The sequence below is a fragment of the Macadamia integrifolia genome, chromosome 4 (assembly GCF_013358625.1).
Source record: "Macadamia integrifolia cultivar HAES 741 chromosome 4, SCU_Mint_v3, whole genome shotgun sequence".
Taxonomy (NCBI): domain Eukaryota; kingdom Viridiplantae; phylum Streptophyta; class Magnoliopsida; order Proteales; family Proteaceae; genus Macadamia; species Macadamia integrifolia.
Window position 1 is genome coordinate 6,535,034 of NC_056560.1, and position 18,137 is coordinate 6,553,170.

Here is an 18,137-nt window from a genome sequence, read left to right on the forward strand (position 1 = left end):
ATTAAAATATAGTAACTGACATCAACATATAAGGTATATTCCTTAACAGTGATTAACGGTAGGGGATTTGAGTCTAATTTGATAAAAGAGAGGGGATGTTCCTATAATAATGACATTCTCCAAGGGGTGGTATTATAAATTACCCTAAAGTTTTTGGGCAAGGATGAAGTCGGTGGAAGTAGTACATGGAAGATGAGTGCAGATCAGTGAACAATAGAAGAGTGGAAAGGTGCAGGATTCATGTCACTGACCACGATTAACCATGGATGTGTGTTGAGGTTGAGTTGTTTCATCAATATCATACATAGGAAGCATGACAGATACCCTGAAACAAACAGGAATGAGGAGGTTGTCAACAAAATCTGCGATCGGCCTCTCCTTGGGAAGTTCTAACAGTCAAAATATGAAGGCACCTACCCCTGGGAGAAGGATAGAATTTTCAGCTAGAGATTGAAATCCTCTTCCATATGCTCCCTTTTTTACTCCCACCTCCTGAAGTGAGTGCACTATCCATCAACAAGAAATAGAACAATCTGACTAAAACAATACTGGAGAAACACAGACATTCCATGGAAGAAGAACGAACTGCAGTAACATTTGAAATATAATAAATTGAAAGTTCATAGCAGAAATATACAAAGGATTGAGAACTTGAGCGTTTCTTAGAGGAATCCTAAAAAAAAAAAAAATTATGACCCTTCAGTGGCATTGGGTCACAATACATGAAACCAAACTGTACAGAACAGACAAATAATCAAGATAGCTATTTATTTCTGGAAACAGAAGACCAACTTATGCCGTCCTTCATGAATTGAATCTTCTTCATGACTTTACTAAGAGTAGATCATAACTCCCACATCTTGAATTTCCCCAAATGGGCATATCAGAGTCAGATCTTCTCAACCTTGTCGGCCTTCACAACAGGATTCGCTCTGGCGATTGCATCCTGGCCTGCGGCTTTGTAATCAAACAGGCAATTGTGCTTGTCAGAGTAACGATGGAGAGAACAAAACGTCTGCCCACATCTGCACTTGAAGCCTGTCAGCCCCACACGCTTCTTGCAGAAGTTGCAACGGTTGGCCGGTAGCTTCCCATGATCTTCAGAAGTGGAAGGTATCTCGCTCGGAGTAACCTTAACCTCCTGAACCGTTAATTCAGTCACAGCTTCATCGACCTGATTTTCCGCAACTACCACAGTTGCGGATGCTTTGACTTCCTTCAGAACAAACTCTTTGTAGCATTTGGAGCAGAGATTGTTAGTGGTGGCGGTTCCGTAAAAACCGCAGTTATTAGCGCAAAGAACGGGAGCACTTGGAGATTGGCAGCCGGCTTCCTCGATTTCCATTTTCTGGCTCTCTTGCTCCATATCGACAAGGAAACCCTACACAATCCAATCAACCAATATTCAGAGCATGATAAAGCAATGTTTTTTTTTTTTTCAATAGAAATTAAGAATTAAACCCCTTAAAATTCCACACTCCATACCAACTTTCAGAACAGAGAACCAAAAATCTTTCAAGTCAACTACTCGAAAATACTAACTGGTTGAACAATTATCCAAGTCGATCCCTGAATTAAAAAAATGTCCAGAACGAAATTACGATGGGGCAAAACCCAGGGATAGAATATCAAAACATGCGGATCCTTCAAACTCCAAAACCGTAATCAACCCGATTAAAAAACAGAAACAAAGATTACTTGAACCATCAGTTCAAGCATCCAAAACTGATACTAAACACGCAACCCTAATCGATCCATCTTCAGACCTCCCATCCTACAACACCGATTAATCCCATAACCAGAGTCCTTAATCGATGCTCCAAAACCACAAGCTCAAATTCAACAGAAAAAAAAAAAAAAACCCAATATATAACAGAAGTGAAGAAGAAATCTTCCAAAAAGAAAAAAATGAAACTTTAATTGAGATCTGGGGTTAACTACCTGAATTCGACTGTTCCTTTTTCTGAGCAATTTCTGCTTTCCTCTTTTTGATGGTCTCGAATCTCTCGATCTATAGAACAGATTGTGGTGATCGACGACAACGAATTGCTCGGAAGAGAGGAGAGAAGCTCCTCTCTCCTCCGGTAGTGCCGATTCCAAATTCGAGAGAAATCTCTGAGTGAGAACAGCGAACTCTATCTAGATTGAAATCACCCGACGAGAGCTTTTTGTTCTTGCTTTTTTTAGCCTTTTTAATTTTTCTCAATAATCTCTGGCGTTCGAGATTGGATTCTTCCACGGTCAGATAACTCTGACACGAGCTCTCGAAGAACAATACACGAGCCGAAGAGATCTAACGGTGAGGGTTAAAAAAAAAAAAGAAAAAGAGAAAAAGCCAAGACGTTACAGAAACGTATACGTCAGAACTCAGGACGGAGTCCCCCGCATGGGCGCATCAGTACTCAACAGAAGCCGTTGAGAAATTGAAAGCTTGGGGCCCACCCTTCGTTGGCATTTCAATCGACGGTTATCAATTTATCTGTACAAAATACAAAATATTTGACCTGTAGGATAAATCAAACTGGCATATTATCTTTGAATAATTGTAAGGTGTGAAACACTGGATCAGATGGCATCAGTAAAAATGAAAATACGAAAACCTAAACTCTAGGCTGTGTTTGGTAGCCAAGAAAAGAAAAGAAAAAAGTTTTATTGGGTTTTTATTGGGTTAACAATAACTCTTTGCATTTGGTGCGTCTTCGTTAGGATTCAACTTTTGAAATTCAAAATTCTTTTTAGGAGTTGTGAAGTTTTTTTTTTTCAAAAAAAAAAAAAATATATATATATATATATCTTACAAAAAACACAAAAAAACATGAGAAAATATGAAAACATAATAAAACAAAAAATGAATGATTACACAATGATTTCCTGTGTCTATCTCTCTCCTAAAATTAAATTTTTTTTGAATCTTCTTTTCTTCTCTTGATTACCAAACATACATACTCTTTTTATTTTCTCACCATTTCATTTCTTCTCTTTTCTTTTCTTTTCTAGATTCTTTTTTCTTTTCTTCTCTTGGCTACCAAACATAGCCCTAGTGTGGACTCTAACCTTATAATTATCTAATTTACCTAAAACTCTAATTAATTTTATAAATTATATATTTTTTGAGAAGTAATATTCATTTTATTTTTTACAATAAAAAAGATTTGATTTCATAATAAGGTAAAAATTTGTAATATATTTGAAATGTTTTGAAGATGTTAGTTGTTACACAATCATATGATGTAAATAATTATGAAAAAAATTCCACTTTAGTATTGATATGATTGCATTTTTATTCCTTTTATTTCTTTGTAACTATTGGAAGTTTACAAAATTTCTTTTTATATATGATAAAAAATTTGCTCTTACCATGCCTTATTTGGTAGTTAAATTAGCATTATGCATCCAAAGTCATTGGACATTGTTGTCCTTATCAACACTTTGTCATGTATTTTAATAATCAGTGATAGACCAATTTGATTTCTTTATGAATAATTATATTAGTAGTTTTGAAACTTCTTTGGAAAAAAGAGGTATTATTTTGAATAACAATGACTATTGAGAAAATAAAGGGAAATTTCATATACATGATAAGCCATACAGTAGAAAATGAATTGGTTAAATTTCATATGTATCATATCTAAGGGATTCACTCCGACTATTCAATGATCATGATGTTAAATCATCATTTTCACTTGGCAAAATATAAAGGACATATGGGATAAGATCCTAATGGCTACAAAAGCAATTTTTTCCAAAATTTTAATTAATTTTTAGTAATGGCAAATTTATCCAAGATATGCCACATTGATAAGCTTATTGTAAAGGCTTAGATAACTGCCACATGACAGATCAAGTGGGGCATAATTTTGTGGATGGGTAAATCCAAAGGTCCACCACCTGCATGTTTAGTTTTCAACTCAAATAGAATTTACCAAAGAAAATTTGAAAAATCTAAAGAATATAAAAAGGTAAAATATAAGATGTGTGAATATAGATGGCTGAGTATTTCATTGAATTTAAGTTTGACATTTGATGTGACTAATCAATAAGGTGTACAACCCATTCAATAGTTAGGAAGATTGTCAATGTGCGAAAAAATGATGGATGGTCTAGATAAACTTTATTTTCAAAAAAAAAAAAATTAATAATAATAAATAAAAAAAATAAATCCCATGTTTACTCATGCAATGAAGAAAAATACCAAATTTCTCATCTCATGGGCTTCTTGATGGTAACCATAAGAGAATCGCATACTTTTTTCATATAAATGTTGACAATTCTTTTGTGGTAAAATAGGGATAATTTTAAGGATTAGACTTTTTTTGACATGCTTATTTTGGGAACACTTTGTGACATGCTGGTAATAAATTTGTCATGCTATAGTTAGATTCGTACCCAAATTTAGTAATTATGTTTTTGATGCCATTACTTAGTCATGTGTTGAATTCTAGACTAATTTGACTTTCTATTTATTATTGCAGCACTTTAAATCATAGAAAAAAAAATTAATTCATTTTAGAATTATACCAAGGATGACTATCAATTACATGCTTTATTGTTTTCCTTTTTTCTGCATGGTATTGGTTCAAGGGGCTCAAAAATTGGAAACATCTAGTCAACATAATTATCTAATAAATGTTAATTCTCAGTCCAATTCAAAATTGCCCTGTGATTTGAAAAGCTTAAAATTTTGTTAATAAAACTCATTTTTTTACTCAATGAAAATAACTATTAAAAAAAGAAAAGAGAAAATACCCTATACATGGTGAGTTATACCATTAATATATACCACTAAAATTTTATACATGTCCTATTGAAGGATTCCTCCTCCATCTTATTGCTTTTATAGCCAAATGAAAAAAGGCCACACAACAAGAATCAAACAGCCACGTGGTAAGATCTCTAATCTCTTATTTTCTGAGATGTATTATTTATTTTATTTTTTCCAATCAAAGAGATTTGATTTCAAAAAAAGACATAAATTTTATAACATATTTGAAATGTTTTGAAGATGTTACTTGTTACACATTCATGTGATGTAATAATATATATAAAAAAAAAATCCATATTAGTATTGATTTGGTTGCACTTTTATTCCTTTTATTTCCCTTGCAACCAACAAAGCCTACAGAGTTTTCTTTTATATGAGGTAGTGCCTTATTCCTAACATGCCCTATTTGGCAATTAAGTTAGCATTATGCACCCAAAGTCATTGGACATTGTTTTCCATGTCAACAATTTGTACAGAGCCTTGACACCTGCTTCAGATCAGAGGTTGTTTCCAAATTTTGAACATATGACCAACATGTTGCAATAGTACAATTTAACCATTGGGACTTAAGCTCGCCCACTTGAATAGTTATACTAGTATTTTTGAGAATTGTTTGAAAAATTGAGTACTTTTTGAATAACATCGAGAAAAAGCTGTATATATAGTAAATTATATAATAAAAATAGGTCAATAAAACTCACCTAAACCCTAAATTTTGCAGGTGAGTTACCATTGATGAAAGAACAATTCTACCAAAATATCGATCACTAATGAAAAGAATCAAATATGTGCAGAGACAAACTTTCACCCAAAAATAATGACAATAAAGTATGTGTGTAGAGAGGATAAACCTTGACAGGTTCCATAAGAATCCATCATAACCTATACGGTATACGCAAGATGAATCATAGTTTAAAGAATCAGATTGGATGCAGCCTGATTTTGATTTTTCCTCAAACCCTTCTGTAGAATTACCCATGAATGCACCTAGATCATTTAACTCCAACATCTACAAGACTTGAATTCAAAATTCAAAAAAATTATCAAAATGTGGAAATCTTTACTTCTTTCTGATTCCATTCTCTTGTGTTTCGACTGGCTCCGGTCAATTCCGATCAGACCATGAGCTTTGTCAATGGTTTTAATTAATTTCTGTACAGTTAATAATTTTTGGTTCTCTATAAAATAAAATGATAAGCGTAATCACTCCATAGATTTTTTTTCCCTCGTGTAGTGTTTTATTGTTGAGGGGGATGTTACAAGTGGTCTCTAAACTTGGAGAGAAATCAAACTTGAATAATTTAACACAAAATAGAGAAATGGAAAAAAGTAAGTCTCGGATGTAATATGATAACCAAAGTCCAGTAGTATTTATCCAGCTCCATATCTCTCATACCCAGATCAATTTACAATGAATGGACCGGTATTCTGATCCATCCTAAGTCTGCAGAATAAAGCTGGTATCTATTAGGCTTCAGGGTCTGGAGGTTTTCAGCAAAGAAACTCAAGGGTGGTGTGCTGAAAAAATTACTGCATATAAATATTCTTTTGAGCTTTAATGAAATTTTTGTTCTGTTTATAATAATTCCCAAAAATGTATGGCCAAAATCTTGGAAATACCAAGAGCTTTAAAGATATTTCACATTTTTTTTTAACGAGTGGAAAATGGAGTAAAAGAAACAGAAAGAAAATAACAAAATCACCAGAAACATGAACCGCATGGACTTGGCTAGTATCACTCCTGCTTGGTGTCCGGATTTTGAACTCCAGGACGCCTTTGTTCAAGATACTGTTTTGTCCTCTCAAGAACACCAAAGAAAATTGAACCACCAATACCTATCCAAAGCACTCTTGGCCCAATTCCCTGTCGAAGAACACAAGAATACACATTAAAAGTCAAAAGTCTCCCTTCAGGATGCACACTGATCTTAAAGCCCCACATCCCCAACCTCAATCTCCCCTCCCCCCCACCCCCCCCCCCCACCAAAAAAAAAAAAGGAAAAAAAGAAAAAAAAGTTACTGGCTTTTAGTTGTCCTAATTATAAGTTTCATCATGTGCCCATTCCTAGATTTTAGGCATCCCAATAACTGTAACATTATCTTAGAACAAAGGACTTGGGTAATCCCTTTGATTGGCTCACTAAACATATTTCTATGTCTAAACTAGAATGCTTAACCAACATCATCTGATAAGAGGTATTCTTAGTGACAAATCAAAACATTATTCCAACTTATAATAACTCCACGATGCCTATGATCAACCCTTCACTTTGGCTCTTAAAACTGGGGATCTCCTAAGAGGCTCCATCACCAGGGCTGGCAACCAGGTAGGTCTGGGCAGGTTCAGCCAGGCTGACCTGGGGTATGTGCCCAGCCTAAACCCAGAAATTTATTGAATGTGCAGGGGGCATTCATCCCAGCCCATTAATAATCATGTGGGTTAAGGCACATTGCCTAAAACAAAAACTAAACACCAGTAATAAATTAAACCAACTTTTTCCCATAATAACTTACTAGGAATATGTTAATCGAGCAATCGTGTAGGTATGTGCCAGAACAAAAGGCGTTAAAATAGCCCATCAAGTCCAGGATCCATCGCAGAGTAGAGACCACTTTATAATCAGGCTAACAAGTCAAACCTGACAAGAGAATTTCCCACTCTAATCATCCTATTCCCCAGCCTGAGCCAAAATGTAGTTTATCACAAAAAAGGGTTGTTTCCTGCTGTTCAACTAGAACTTTAGATCAAGATGCCACTATCTAATCAGCATAAGGATTCTAATCCCACCCCCACCTCCACCTCCCAACTCCAAAAGAAAGGAAATACCATGAAGGAGAAGCATTTAAAACTTCAAAAGAGGCTAATATAAATGGCACAAAATGTATCACACGAACAAGATTATGCTTGAATAGACCCCAGGACCGAAATTTCCAATCAATTCAAACAAAATAAGAAAGTTTGAAGCACTTTCATGCTACAAAAAGAAGCTTTTGCATGTGTTTCCCAAGATATTTAACCAAATCAGGGAAGAGATAACGAATAAACATCCCACATCCAGGTTACATGTATAGACTATAGAGTAAGCATAGGATAGTAATACCTTCAAGAGAGCAGTAGGTCCTTCTTCTCTAACGATGGTCTGAACACAATTAGCGATACCATAATACTGGTTTGCTGATCCCTGTGAGTTTGTCAGAGTGAAAAGGATCAACGATTAACACATAAATGGATACAAACTATTTATATAAAAATACAAAAGAAGAGAAACAGAAAATAACTGACTTGCACCTGAGTCATTAATCTTGTCTTAATCACATCAAGAGGAGTAGTTATGGCTCCAGTCAGTGCACCTGCAAATTAAGCAGATCATTTTTTTCACAGTACTAGATCCTAGTGTTTGTATTCATGTTTTCACTAATTAACATGCTAAGAGACTTGGAAGCATAATATGTCAGGGGAAAAAACAAAAGAAAAGATAATGTTTAACAAGCAGCAAGTGAGAATAATAATTAGGGAAAAGGCTGAGTCTCACTCTCTCTCCCTCCTCTTTGGAAATGGCCACCATGCCCCTTGCATCCCAACCCCCCCCCCCATTGGTTGAGCCGCTAGCCCCAGAAAAGCTAACCCCATTTAGTTGCACTTATGGCTTAATGAGTTGAATTTTATCAGAAAAAATTATGATATGATAGAATATGCTCATTCTGGCAAGTAAAGTTCAAATGGTTCCATGGAAGTCAAACTCTGCTTTCCGATTTCTTACTGCTGTCGAATGAAATAAGAACTGTCAATAGTGATGTTTTTATTATTTCTCATATGTTGTGGCAGCCTTCAAGTAGTCTTTGTTTTTCTCTTTTCTAGTATTTCATTACCAATTTGAAAGGAAAACAATCCAGAGCTACTGCAAAGTAAAAGCAAATTTGTTATAATAAATTACCAGCAAAAGCACCAATTATAGCGTTCTCTGCATCTTTTAAATCCCTTTTAGCCTGCATACACACACACAAAAAATAAAAATAAAAATAAAAATTTTCTGTTCAACTTTGCTCTTTTATAGGCAACAAATGAGAGGATTTCTTTGGAAAATAACAGCGAGAGAAAAAAATAAATAAAGAGGGAAAACAGAGGCCAGCATCTAATCTACCACACTAAGCAAACAAAATACAAGTGTTTTGTTCTGTGACTTTGTCATAATGTGAAATCCCTCGTACAGTCATTAGACTCATTACATTACTTATAAATAACAAAGAACCTCCAATGAGCAACAGAATTACATTCAGTAGAGTAGCGTCCACGACATTTTAAACCTAGTTCAGGAATTTAGAGAGTTAAAAGTATACACCAAATCATAAATAAAATCCACCAACTCTGTCATTTATGTGCATAAAACAGAATTTAGCTTACCGCTAGCTTATATCCTATCCGCAGCTGCTCATATATGCAAAATTGGATGGCATCAAATGGCAAATCACGCAATAAGAAGGACCCGTATCCCTACATTAAAATCAAAGGTCAATAAGAATATCCAAGATAATCAAGAACATTTAACAGGCAATGGCATCATATGCAGTAGTTTAACCATGCAGCAGAGACATCAGGGAAAAAAAAGAAAAGGTTTCATCTGACAGCATACAACTACATGAAACTACTTATCCCCAAAGGAGGAACATGCCACTCTCTCTTAGATATGAAAAATCAATCAGAAATTACGATCATCATAGGAGATTTGCACACCATTTAGTTGAATGGTGAAAACTTGGAAACAGCCTCTTCTGCGAAGCAGGGGGGTAAGGCTGCGTACACTTGCCCCTCTCAGACCCAGTAGTAGCGGAAGCCTCGTGCACTGGGTTGCTCTTAGTTGAATGGTGAAACAGGATTTGCGTAAGTATCCCTTCTCATGGGGATGGCGCTTAGTTGAGTGGAGTAGAGTATACAGCGTCTGCACAATATTTGTATATTTGTTACCTTGATTTCTTTCAGGGGTAAGTTTCTAGCACCATCAATGCAGAAAGCCATTCCAGCATTTATCTGCCACAGAGCACTTCAGGTGGTGCACATACTAAGTGGAAATATTAACCACCCATCGTCTTTGTCATGGGAAAATTTCCAATTCAATCTGGCTTCTTGATGAGAATACAACAACACCACCAACAACAACAACAACCAAAGCCTTATCCCAACTTAATGGGGTCGGCTACATGGAGGTTCCAAGCAAGGACGAATGCAAGGATCCATGCAAGAAGATTGACTGGTTATGGCTTCTACATGTCAATATATTATGGAAATTGTTTTCTGTCTGATCAACTTGGATTGTAGAAGAAAGAAGGGGGAAAAAAACTTAAATGGTGCCTGATACAGTTTAGATGAGCCATAGATTTAAATTGTATGACTTTCACTTCTCTCCAACAGTTAAAATGACCACATCATCCCTCCACATGGCAGTAATAGATACCAAATTGGAAACCTTTTTTCCTTTTTTTCAGGTTTTTTTATACCTTGTATTTTAGTTATAGGTGTTGTGAATGTAAGGATTGTAATCCCAAAATAAAAAGATAATTCAGAAGGGTAAACATGAAAGAACAAGATGACAAATGCAGTGGCAAGAAAACATATAGTACCAGTGCAAAATGAATTGTATATCTTAAAATCCAAACATACCGCATAAAGACCTTTAAACCCCTCCTTAGCAACTATAAGGCGGACAGCATCAGGAGCAGAAGCAAATTGCCCAGTCTGCATCCTTTGCTTGACAACCTGGGATGTGTTGAACATAAGAAATCACTTAGCAAAGCAGTTCTAAATATGGACAGTAGAGAAGTGAACTTATGTACCTCTGTTGGTACACGAACAAGGGAGGAAGCAGCTCCTCCAATGGCACCTGCAGTCTGCATTTAGCCCAACAATCTTTAGGTTCCATTAGGTTCCATTTTTTTTTTTGGGGGGGGGGGGGGGGGGGTTGGGGTGGGGTGGGGTGGGGTGGGGTGTGGGGGGTTGTGCAATTGCAATAAAATGGAAAGCCAGAATGTGAAGGAATAAGAGGATATCAATAAGAAAAGCAAGACAAATTTAATACAGCCAACTTGATTAACATCACCAAGACACAACCATGACCCAGGAAGCACATTGATCAAATTGTGATGAACAGGCAGGGAGTTGTTTTCTTGGAGATCTGGAAGATGCTCTAAATCACTAAACTTCAAGTCCAACCAGTGGAATCATAACAAAATCTTCTATGAACATTTAGGGGCTTGATATACACAATCTTTCCTTTCAAAATAACATGTCCTTATATTCCACAACCAAGGTGAATTCCTTATTCCCCACTTCAAACCACCCTTGGGTCTACAACCAAGTCAAATACTCATAAAGCAATGCCGGCTAGAGGAAACTTGAAACCTCAGTGCATTTAACAAGGCTGAACATATTCAAAGTTACGATCGCATAAACACACACTATCTCTACAAACTAGATGAGGACGAGGAACATAAAAGTGAGGCTATGGTTGTAAAGTGTATCCCTATTTGATGCTGATTGTTTCCAGTATCATACAATCATGTGGTGAACTTGATGAAAGAGTGTTTGGGTCATCTGTCATAACTAATAAGTCCTCTTTATACACTATGAGGGTTGAGTGCTTCTTAATCAAGGAGAAAATGGAAGAGTAAGGTACAAAACTACATAAGAGTTTCATGCTGATCTTTTGCCATATGTTCCAGCCATTGAGCATAAAACTTGGTTAGGAGAATATATTTGAGTCTTATCCAGGAAGTACTTACACTAATTAAAATAGAATAAAAGAAAATTCATCAATTTGAATTTACCAAATGAGCGAAAGCAGTAAGGTTCTCAGGGAAGATCCTCAACAATTTCTGCTTTGTAGGTTCATACACACCAACAAATATCGCAGAAGCCCTGCAGAGAGAAGCCATATTCATAAATTCATTTGAGAAGGATCAAACAATGTTGGCTTCAGCAGTGAAAGAAAAGTCAACCTAGTAAAAATTGTGGAAAAAAAAAAAAAAAAAGGCAGAAAAAGAATGCTTAAAAGTTTATGAATGAGTCAACCACCCAGGGACAGAGCTTAAACTTAGTTCTTCGCTTCTTTCTTTTTTCAGAAATGGAACATTACACGGAATACATTAAAAGTAGGCTGTCAGAATTGTGAAGGAACCAAAGCTTCCACATGCCATTCCGACCGACCAATTACCAGCAGCCTACCCATGACCCAAACACGCCTTCCCCAGGAAGCAAGACAGACCATGAACACAAGTGAAAATTATGAAAAACATAATTAAAACAGGAAAAATAGTTACAATATAAAAATTGAGAACAGTTTTGTAGAAAAATTCGAGGAAATATTCTAGCATTGGGTCTGATTGAGAAACTTACAAAATAAAGATTGGTAGATGAACACAAAAATATGTTTAGAAGGGGAAAAATTCTTCTGTAAACTAAATTATGAAGACAAGAATCTTCCAAACGTCTAAAGAATGAACTGTGACGGGCTTGCAAGATATATGATGCCTACGGTAAACTGTAAGTCCTTAATGAGGATCAAAATAGGCCATTTTGCCCCCTACCCTTGTCTTTTTAACCTTGCACCATATCAATTCTTCTCTAAGTGCCATGTATTGGCCTTCAGTGCATGGCAGAATCGTCTCACTCACTCTCGTTCTCATCCTATTACTTATTGGAGCTCAAGTGTGAGAAACTTTGCTGACGTATTCTGTTTGCTTTTTCTTTCTTTCTTGTTTTCCTTTCTTTTATTTCTCTTTCACTCTTTTTGTCTCTTCTTCTCTAGGAGGTTGGAGGGAAAGCTTTGGAGGTTGGTATAGGAGCTGTTTGGCCATGCACGTTATTTCAGGTCAATGTTTAGAGTATTAGCTTGGACATTGAAAGGGGTGGGAGTCACAGTTGCTTGACTTCCTTCATTTCTTCTTAGGCCCGATACTTTTTCCCTGGCCTTTCTCTTTATATTTTTTTTCTCTCCTGTTTTCTTTATGAATTTTGCTTCTTTTGTTTCCAGTCAAAAAAGGGGGGTGTTCCCGTGGATGAATTCATCCATCTGAGATATACAACCATTGTATGCTGTATGGTGATATTCTTGATTGCCAACCATTCTGCTTCTCAAACAATATTGAGATGGCTCTGGCAATGTATATAAGAAATATACTCCAATAAAATAAGAATATATCAATAATGAAAAAGAATAAAAAAAAAATATATCTATATATATATATATATATAAAAATAAAAAAATAAATAAAAAATATATATATATATATATATATATAAAAAAGAAGCTTAAGTATGAAGAGTTTGCGGCAGAAAGCAAACACTCTGTTTGCACATTAGAACATGAGGTACTTACGGTAAGACACCAACAAGGTTTCCAGCCAGTCCAGAATACAGGCCCTTCCAAAGAAGTTCTCCTCCACCACGAGCTGCCTGAAATGGAAAACCAAAAAATGAACAGTCAGACCTATAATGTTATGAGAGATAATAATCACAGAAACTCTGAAAAACATTAAAATACTGAAGAGTAAAATGGGAATGAAAATATATTTTCCATTCATGTCAATGTCAATAGAGATACCTAATGGATATGAATGCTTCCTAATGGATCCGGGGACTAAAAGAGATACCAGAATGATCAAAATAAGAACAAGAGATCAGGAAAGAGGCACTAAAAAATAAAGAATAACCAATATCATTTCCCTTCACAAACCTTTGTTCACAATCAATAAAAACTGCACCAAAACCAATGGGGCTAGATGTTTATATTTTAACTGGAAATCTCCAACTTCAATTGATAGGACAAAGACTTTGTTCTTGATTCAATCATAGATTGTCACCTAATTATTTCTATGAGGAGAGAATCCAATAGCACATTATGAGATGACAAGGAAAACCTTGGATGATGCCTGTGGTAGTATCTATCACAGGATTTAATTATGTAATTAAAAGAGAAAAAATATACATTAAAAGGGAAGAATAGAGAAACAAAGAAGCATTAAAGGGAGGAAGTGAGATGATGCCCCTAGCCTACCAAAACAATCAAAAACACTAAGCCGGAATCCAAGATCCCCAATTACCCTGGAAGTCGCTGAAAGAGACCCCCATCAAATTGACATAAAATAAAGCACCAAAAAGTAAGTCGGAAAAGGCATTGTCAATAGTCCTTCCAGGGGAGAACAACTTCCATAACTAAAGGCACTACCATTTTTTTCTTCTCCAAACAACTCCAGCAGGGAACAGGGGAAGGATAAAAAATTATGCGTTCTGGTGTCAAGCACACTGGCATCCAACACTACTACTAGTTGACAATAATCTTGGAGGAGAATAATATATTCATCTCACCTTAGGATCTGGCCACCACTAATAGTTAATACTCCCTCTGTCCCACAATAGTCCACTTCAGAAAAACCCAAAGTTTAAGAAAGAGTGGATAAAGCATTAAAAGCACCCATATCTTCCAAAATATCCTTCCATTAATTGGGACAAAAAGCTTTTCAAGTGGGATAGTAAAGCAAAGTGATAACAAATGTAATAAATTCTAAAGAACCTATTACTTTGCATGATGGACAAACAATTTGAGATAGACGCAAAAAGGAAAGAGGGACCATCATTGTGGGATGGAGGAAGAAACATTTTTGACAGAACAAGAAATTTCAGCTAGTTGATCAGAAAGGGAAAAACAATTTTCACCTTACAATATCAAGTAGATTACTCTCTCATAATGAAAGCTGCCAAGCAACAGCTGTTACTGTAGCCAAATCTTAGAATGAGAAGGATTGCCTATATCGATTTTCAAGCAGTACGACAATTAATAATGACTTTTCAATGTAGTTAACCTGCCTGTAGGCGAGTTTTTATTGTATCAATTGGGTACAAAGCCGTCTCAACTACAACACCCGCAGTACCTCCTGCTATAACACCCTCTGCAAAAATTCGAATAAAAGAAATTAGGTACACCTAATAAAATCCAAGATCAGACTAAATAGAAACAAGGGAGCTGAACTGCTTGGCTTCCCCTTGCTTATTCTTAGATAGTAACAAATTTTTTAACATGAACAAAAGACTTTGCAAATCTAAGATAAAGTTCTAGAAAAGTAACAGAAACCACATGTAACTTGTTGAATGGAAAATATCCAATTAGATTTCAAGTCAAGTAGCCCAGTTTATTCGAGATTTGAAAAAAAAAAAATGCAGACACATTGACATGATTTAAAATAAAAAATCTCATTGGTGGATGGAATTGCCAAATGAATCTTTAAGGCCCACAAAGAACAATCTAGGTTTATGACTCACGTTACTCACAAACAGTCATAGGCTAGCTTGAGCTTAACCTTCTTCATCACAAAACTGGATCCTAAAGTCCTAGGCCAGCATATGCTTATTAGAAACAGAAAATAGTTTATCAAACTTCTACATGGATGAATGGGATATTATCGATGTAAAACACCTTCAACAACTCAAAAATTATGTGAGGCATTAGCTTTCAGACTTTTTCTTGCCAATATTTTGCCATCACCTTGAGAACTTGAAGGGGACTAGCTTTGCCTTGTCAATAGAATCATGATTCTTCATATTGTTTCTGAATCGTCCGTAGCATACCTTATTTGCATGATCTTATTTGCTCTAGTTTTCTTTGCCAACCAAACTTTAACACCTGACGTAATTTCAGGGCCTCTGATACAAACTTCTGTCTTTGATGCACAAACCAATTAAACGCCTTCAACTTTTAACTCTAACATTTCCTTTAAGATGAAGAAAAACAAGAACCTTGACATTTCCTGGACTGACTTAGGTAGACCATTTCTAAAATTTCCTTAACAGCATAGGATATCAATCGTCAAAGGACACATACAGCCCAAGTGCTAGATAAATTTTCTTACATTTACTTGAGTGAGATGTGCTGTATTTCTTCTTTTCCACTCCATTCATTGGACAGGGTGAGTTTATGGTAAAGAATAAGATATATCCTCACTTCTCCTTATGTGTCATTGGATGAAATTAAGTTCTTTTGGTAACATTATTGCTTTTTTGTAGCAGGACTAATGTTCTTAATGCGATAATTTTCGAACTTAATTTTCCAAACCAAATGTGATTTAAATCACAGGATCCCATGAATGTCTATAAAATAATAACATTTAAATGACCTTAAATGAACAAGTCAAACCACCAGCTAGAAGTTTCTAACTAATTAAGCATTTCTAATCTAGATCCATCTTCATGAAAAATCTTTGATCATACCAAATAAAACACGTAAGAAGTCAAACGGCTTTTCTTCTCCAGTGCTGACAGATGCAAAACACTTTTGTCGTTCCGATATGGAGTTATGATTTTTATTCTTCAAAGCATCTGCAAAACCATATCGTCTACTCAAAACAAGCAATCAAACTGAATTCCAGTAATAGCACAAAAATTACTGAAATAACAAAAGTATGAAGTTTTTCATTTTTCTAATCGATAATTTTCCACTATATCAATAAGAATTCAAAGGCCATACCGCACCCTAGAGAAACATTCTGGATTTCTTATTTAAAAGGAAGTGTGCAAAAGGAGAGATCCCACAAACACAATAAGATCTACATCCATCTCAACAAGCTAGGAGACTCAAAAGAGGCTAATTACAATAGGGGGAAGAACCCTCAGCTACCTTGTACTATAAGATAGTGAGGGACCTATAAAGTTACAAATTCAGGAACTCATGCTCAACACAGAAGTTATTGTCAAACAAAGGGATACATCATGATTTACATCATAATCTTATTGAGAAGGACATAAAAAGATGTAAAAAGTTTAACCTTTTCATCATGAAAATTGGTCCATGATATCATAGAGATTGTAATGTGGTCCAGATGTTAATTTGCATCAAACTAGTAATCCATATTTGGTAGGAGCCCCCTCCCTTCATACGGCTTCTCTTGTAGTTAATTTGCAACCCTTTTAGGTTTTGCAGTAGTAGTAATAGTAGTACTAGAGATACTAATAATAGTAGTAGTAAAACTGTCGATTTCCCCAGCGGTGAGGAGCTTGGATTGCTGTGGCAAGGTCTTGGGATTGAATCCCACCTTCACCCTTCTTCTGCAAATTCTCCAACCACACACTCAATAATACTTACACCAAAGGAATAGTAGTAGTAATAGTCGATTATTTGATTCAAAAGGGAAGGCACCATCAACATTACACTTCCAACATAATTTCTTACACGAATATCAGTAACGAAAAGTTCCATTCTTCAGTGTAACCAGTTCGTAGAATCCAAAACAATTGGGCAAAGTTTTGATTAGTCACTGGAAAGAAAGGTTTACCAGATGAGACTGGAGGAGAGCTTTTTGAGTCCATGGCCAATGTGGGAGGACCCATAAAGGGCCAACAACTTTCTACCTACAAAAATCACTGTATTCAAACGGTCAGAATCTGTGCAATAACAAAATCTTCAAAACATTTTCAGTGCTACAGACCCAATTATTAAATCCAAATTACCAAATAAATTTCATCTTTTGGTATGGAAGGAGAAAATGTTGGGAGCACAGAAGATTATTTCCACTATATGCGAACAATTAATGATAATAATGAGGAACTCATCACCCAAAAACCCAAAAATTTAAAGGAAAATTGACCAGAGAAGCATGTTAGGGAGAGGAAAGCACCGTTAAGCAGAGGTATTGGTTACTAATGTCTCGGATATGATAGGGATAACGCAGGTGTGCGGCTGGGTGAGCTACGGCTCGGACCCTCCGTGCTCTTCCTTCTGCAGTCTTCTGCGCTCACTCCAGCTTCCGTGTTTTTCCCTCTTTCGCTACATGGACGGATGGACCGAACCGAAATGGTGATTCGTCACACCGAGGTTTAGAACGATTTCGATCAATGATCCACATCACCCGGGTCTGAAAGTGTTTTAGACCAACGCATCCGCCTGTGGGTAGAATTACCAAATTAAGTGTTTTAAGGCTTGGGAGTTGGGATTTTTTCATTTTTTTTTTTTTGGTGGAATTAGGATTTGGGACTTGGGACTTTGAGAGCATGGTTCAAAGTATCGGTATGAGATTGACTTTATGGGCTACATCGCATTAATATGATCAAGATTGATATCAACACATGATCAATTCGAATTGATTATCAATATTGTTATAGGGGTAAAATCATAAATATATATATATATATATATATATTTTAACAAAAGTGATTGATACACACTAATCTGATACGACTACTGATAAAACTAAATCACTACCGATAACTAAATCTATAGTTGGGACTTGGGAGTCATGAAACCAATGGCCATACTCGCGTTGTGGGCCTAAGAATCCCGCGATTCCCTATTATCTATATTTGGGGTTCCAGTCAACACCTCAAAGCCAACCTGTT

General features: G+C 35.8%; 2 protein-coding genes across 5 annotated transcripts; both read right to left on the reverse strand.

Moving 5' to 3' along the window:
• Window positions 1-572: 572 nt before the first annotated feature.
• On the reverse strand, window positions 573-2,278 carry LOC122075731 (zinc finger A20 and AN1 domain-containing stress-associated protein 4-like). Its single transcript, XM_042640873.1, has 2 exons — window positions 1,942-2,278; window positions 573-1,381 (listed from the first exon to the last, which is right to left on the reverse strand). The coding sequence occupies exon 2, from the start codon at window positions 1,364-1,366 to the stop codon at window positions 890-892; it is 477 nt and encodes a 158-aa protein (XP_042496807.1). The 5' UTR covers window positions 1,367-1,381; window positions 1,942-2,278; the 3' UTR covers window positions 573-889.
• A 3,804-nt stretch (window positions 2,279-6,082) lies between these two features.
• On the reverse strand, window positions 6,083-17,659 carry LOC122075688 (S-adenosylmethionine carrier 1, chloroplastic/mitochondrial). Of its 4 annotated transcripts, XM_042640819.1 has the most exons (14): window positions 17,420-17,659; window positions 17,078-17,165; window positions 16,017-16,124; window positions 14,615-14,701; window positions 13,132-13,204; window positions 11,582-11,672; window positions 10,592-10,645; window positions 10,419-10,514; window positions 9,165-9,254; window positions 8,698-8,749; window positions 8,052-8,113; window positions 7,864-7,944; window positions 6,466-6,626; window positions 6,083-6,206 (listed from the first exon to the last, which is right to left on the reverse strand). In XM_042640819.1, the coding sequence occupies exons 2-13, from the start codon at window positions 17,130-17,132 to the stop codon at window positions 6,498-6,500; spliced, it is 978 nt and encodes a 325-aa protein (XP_042496753.1). In that variant the 5' UTR covers window positions 17,133-17,165; window positions 17,420-17,659; the 3' UTR covers window positions 6,083-6,206; window positions 6,466-6,497. The 4 variants fall into 4 exon arrangements, with proteins under 4 accessions (XP_042496753.1, XP_042496754.1, XP_042496752.1 ...); XM_042640820.1 differs by lacking the exon at window positions 6,083-6,206 and having other exon boundaries at window positions 6,277-6,626; window positions 17,078-17,153; XM_042640818.1 differs by lacking the exon at window positions 6,083-6,206 and having other exon boundaries at window positions 6,277-6,626; window positions 17,420-17,658.
• Window positions 17,660-18,137: the final 478 nt, after the last annotated feature.

Bases quoted from the DNA above. Each gene is read 5' to 3' on its own strand.
- LOC122075731 (XM_042640873.1), bottom strand. From the start codon at position 1,366: ATGGAGCAAGAGAGCCAGAAAATGGAAATCGAGGAAGCCGGCTGCCAA.
- LOC122075688 (XM_042640819.1), bottom strand. From the start codon at position 17,132: ATGGGTCCTCCCACATTGGCCATGGACTCAAAAAGCTCTCCTCCAGTC. The intron at 11,673-13,131 runs GTAAGTACCTCA...TTCTCTCTGCAG, and splicing joins AACCTTGTTGGTGTCTTACC to GGCTTCTGCGATATTTGTTG. The intron at 8,114-8,697 runs GTAATTTATTAT...CTTAATTTGCAG, and splicing joins TATAATTGGTGCTTTTGCTG to GTGCACTGACTGGAGCCATA.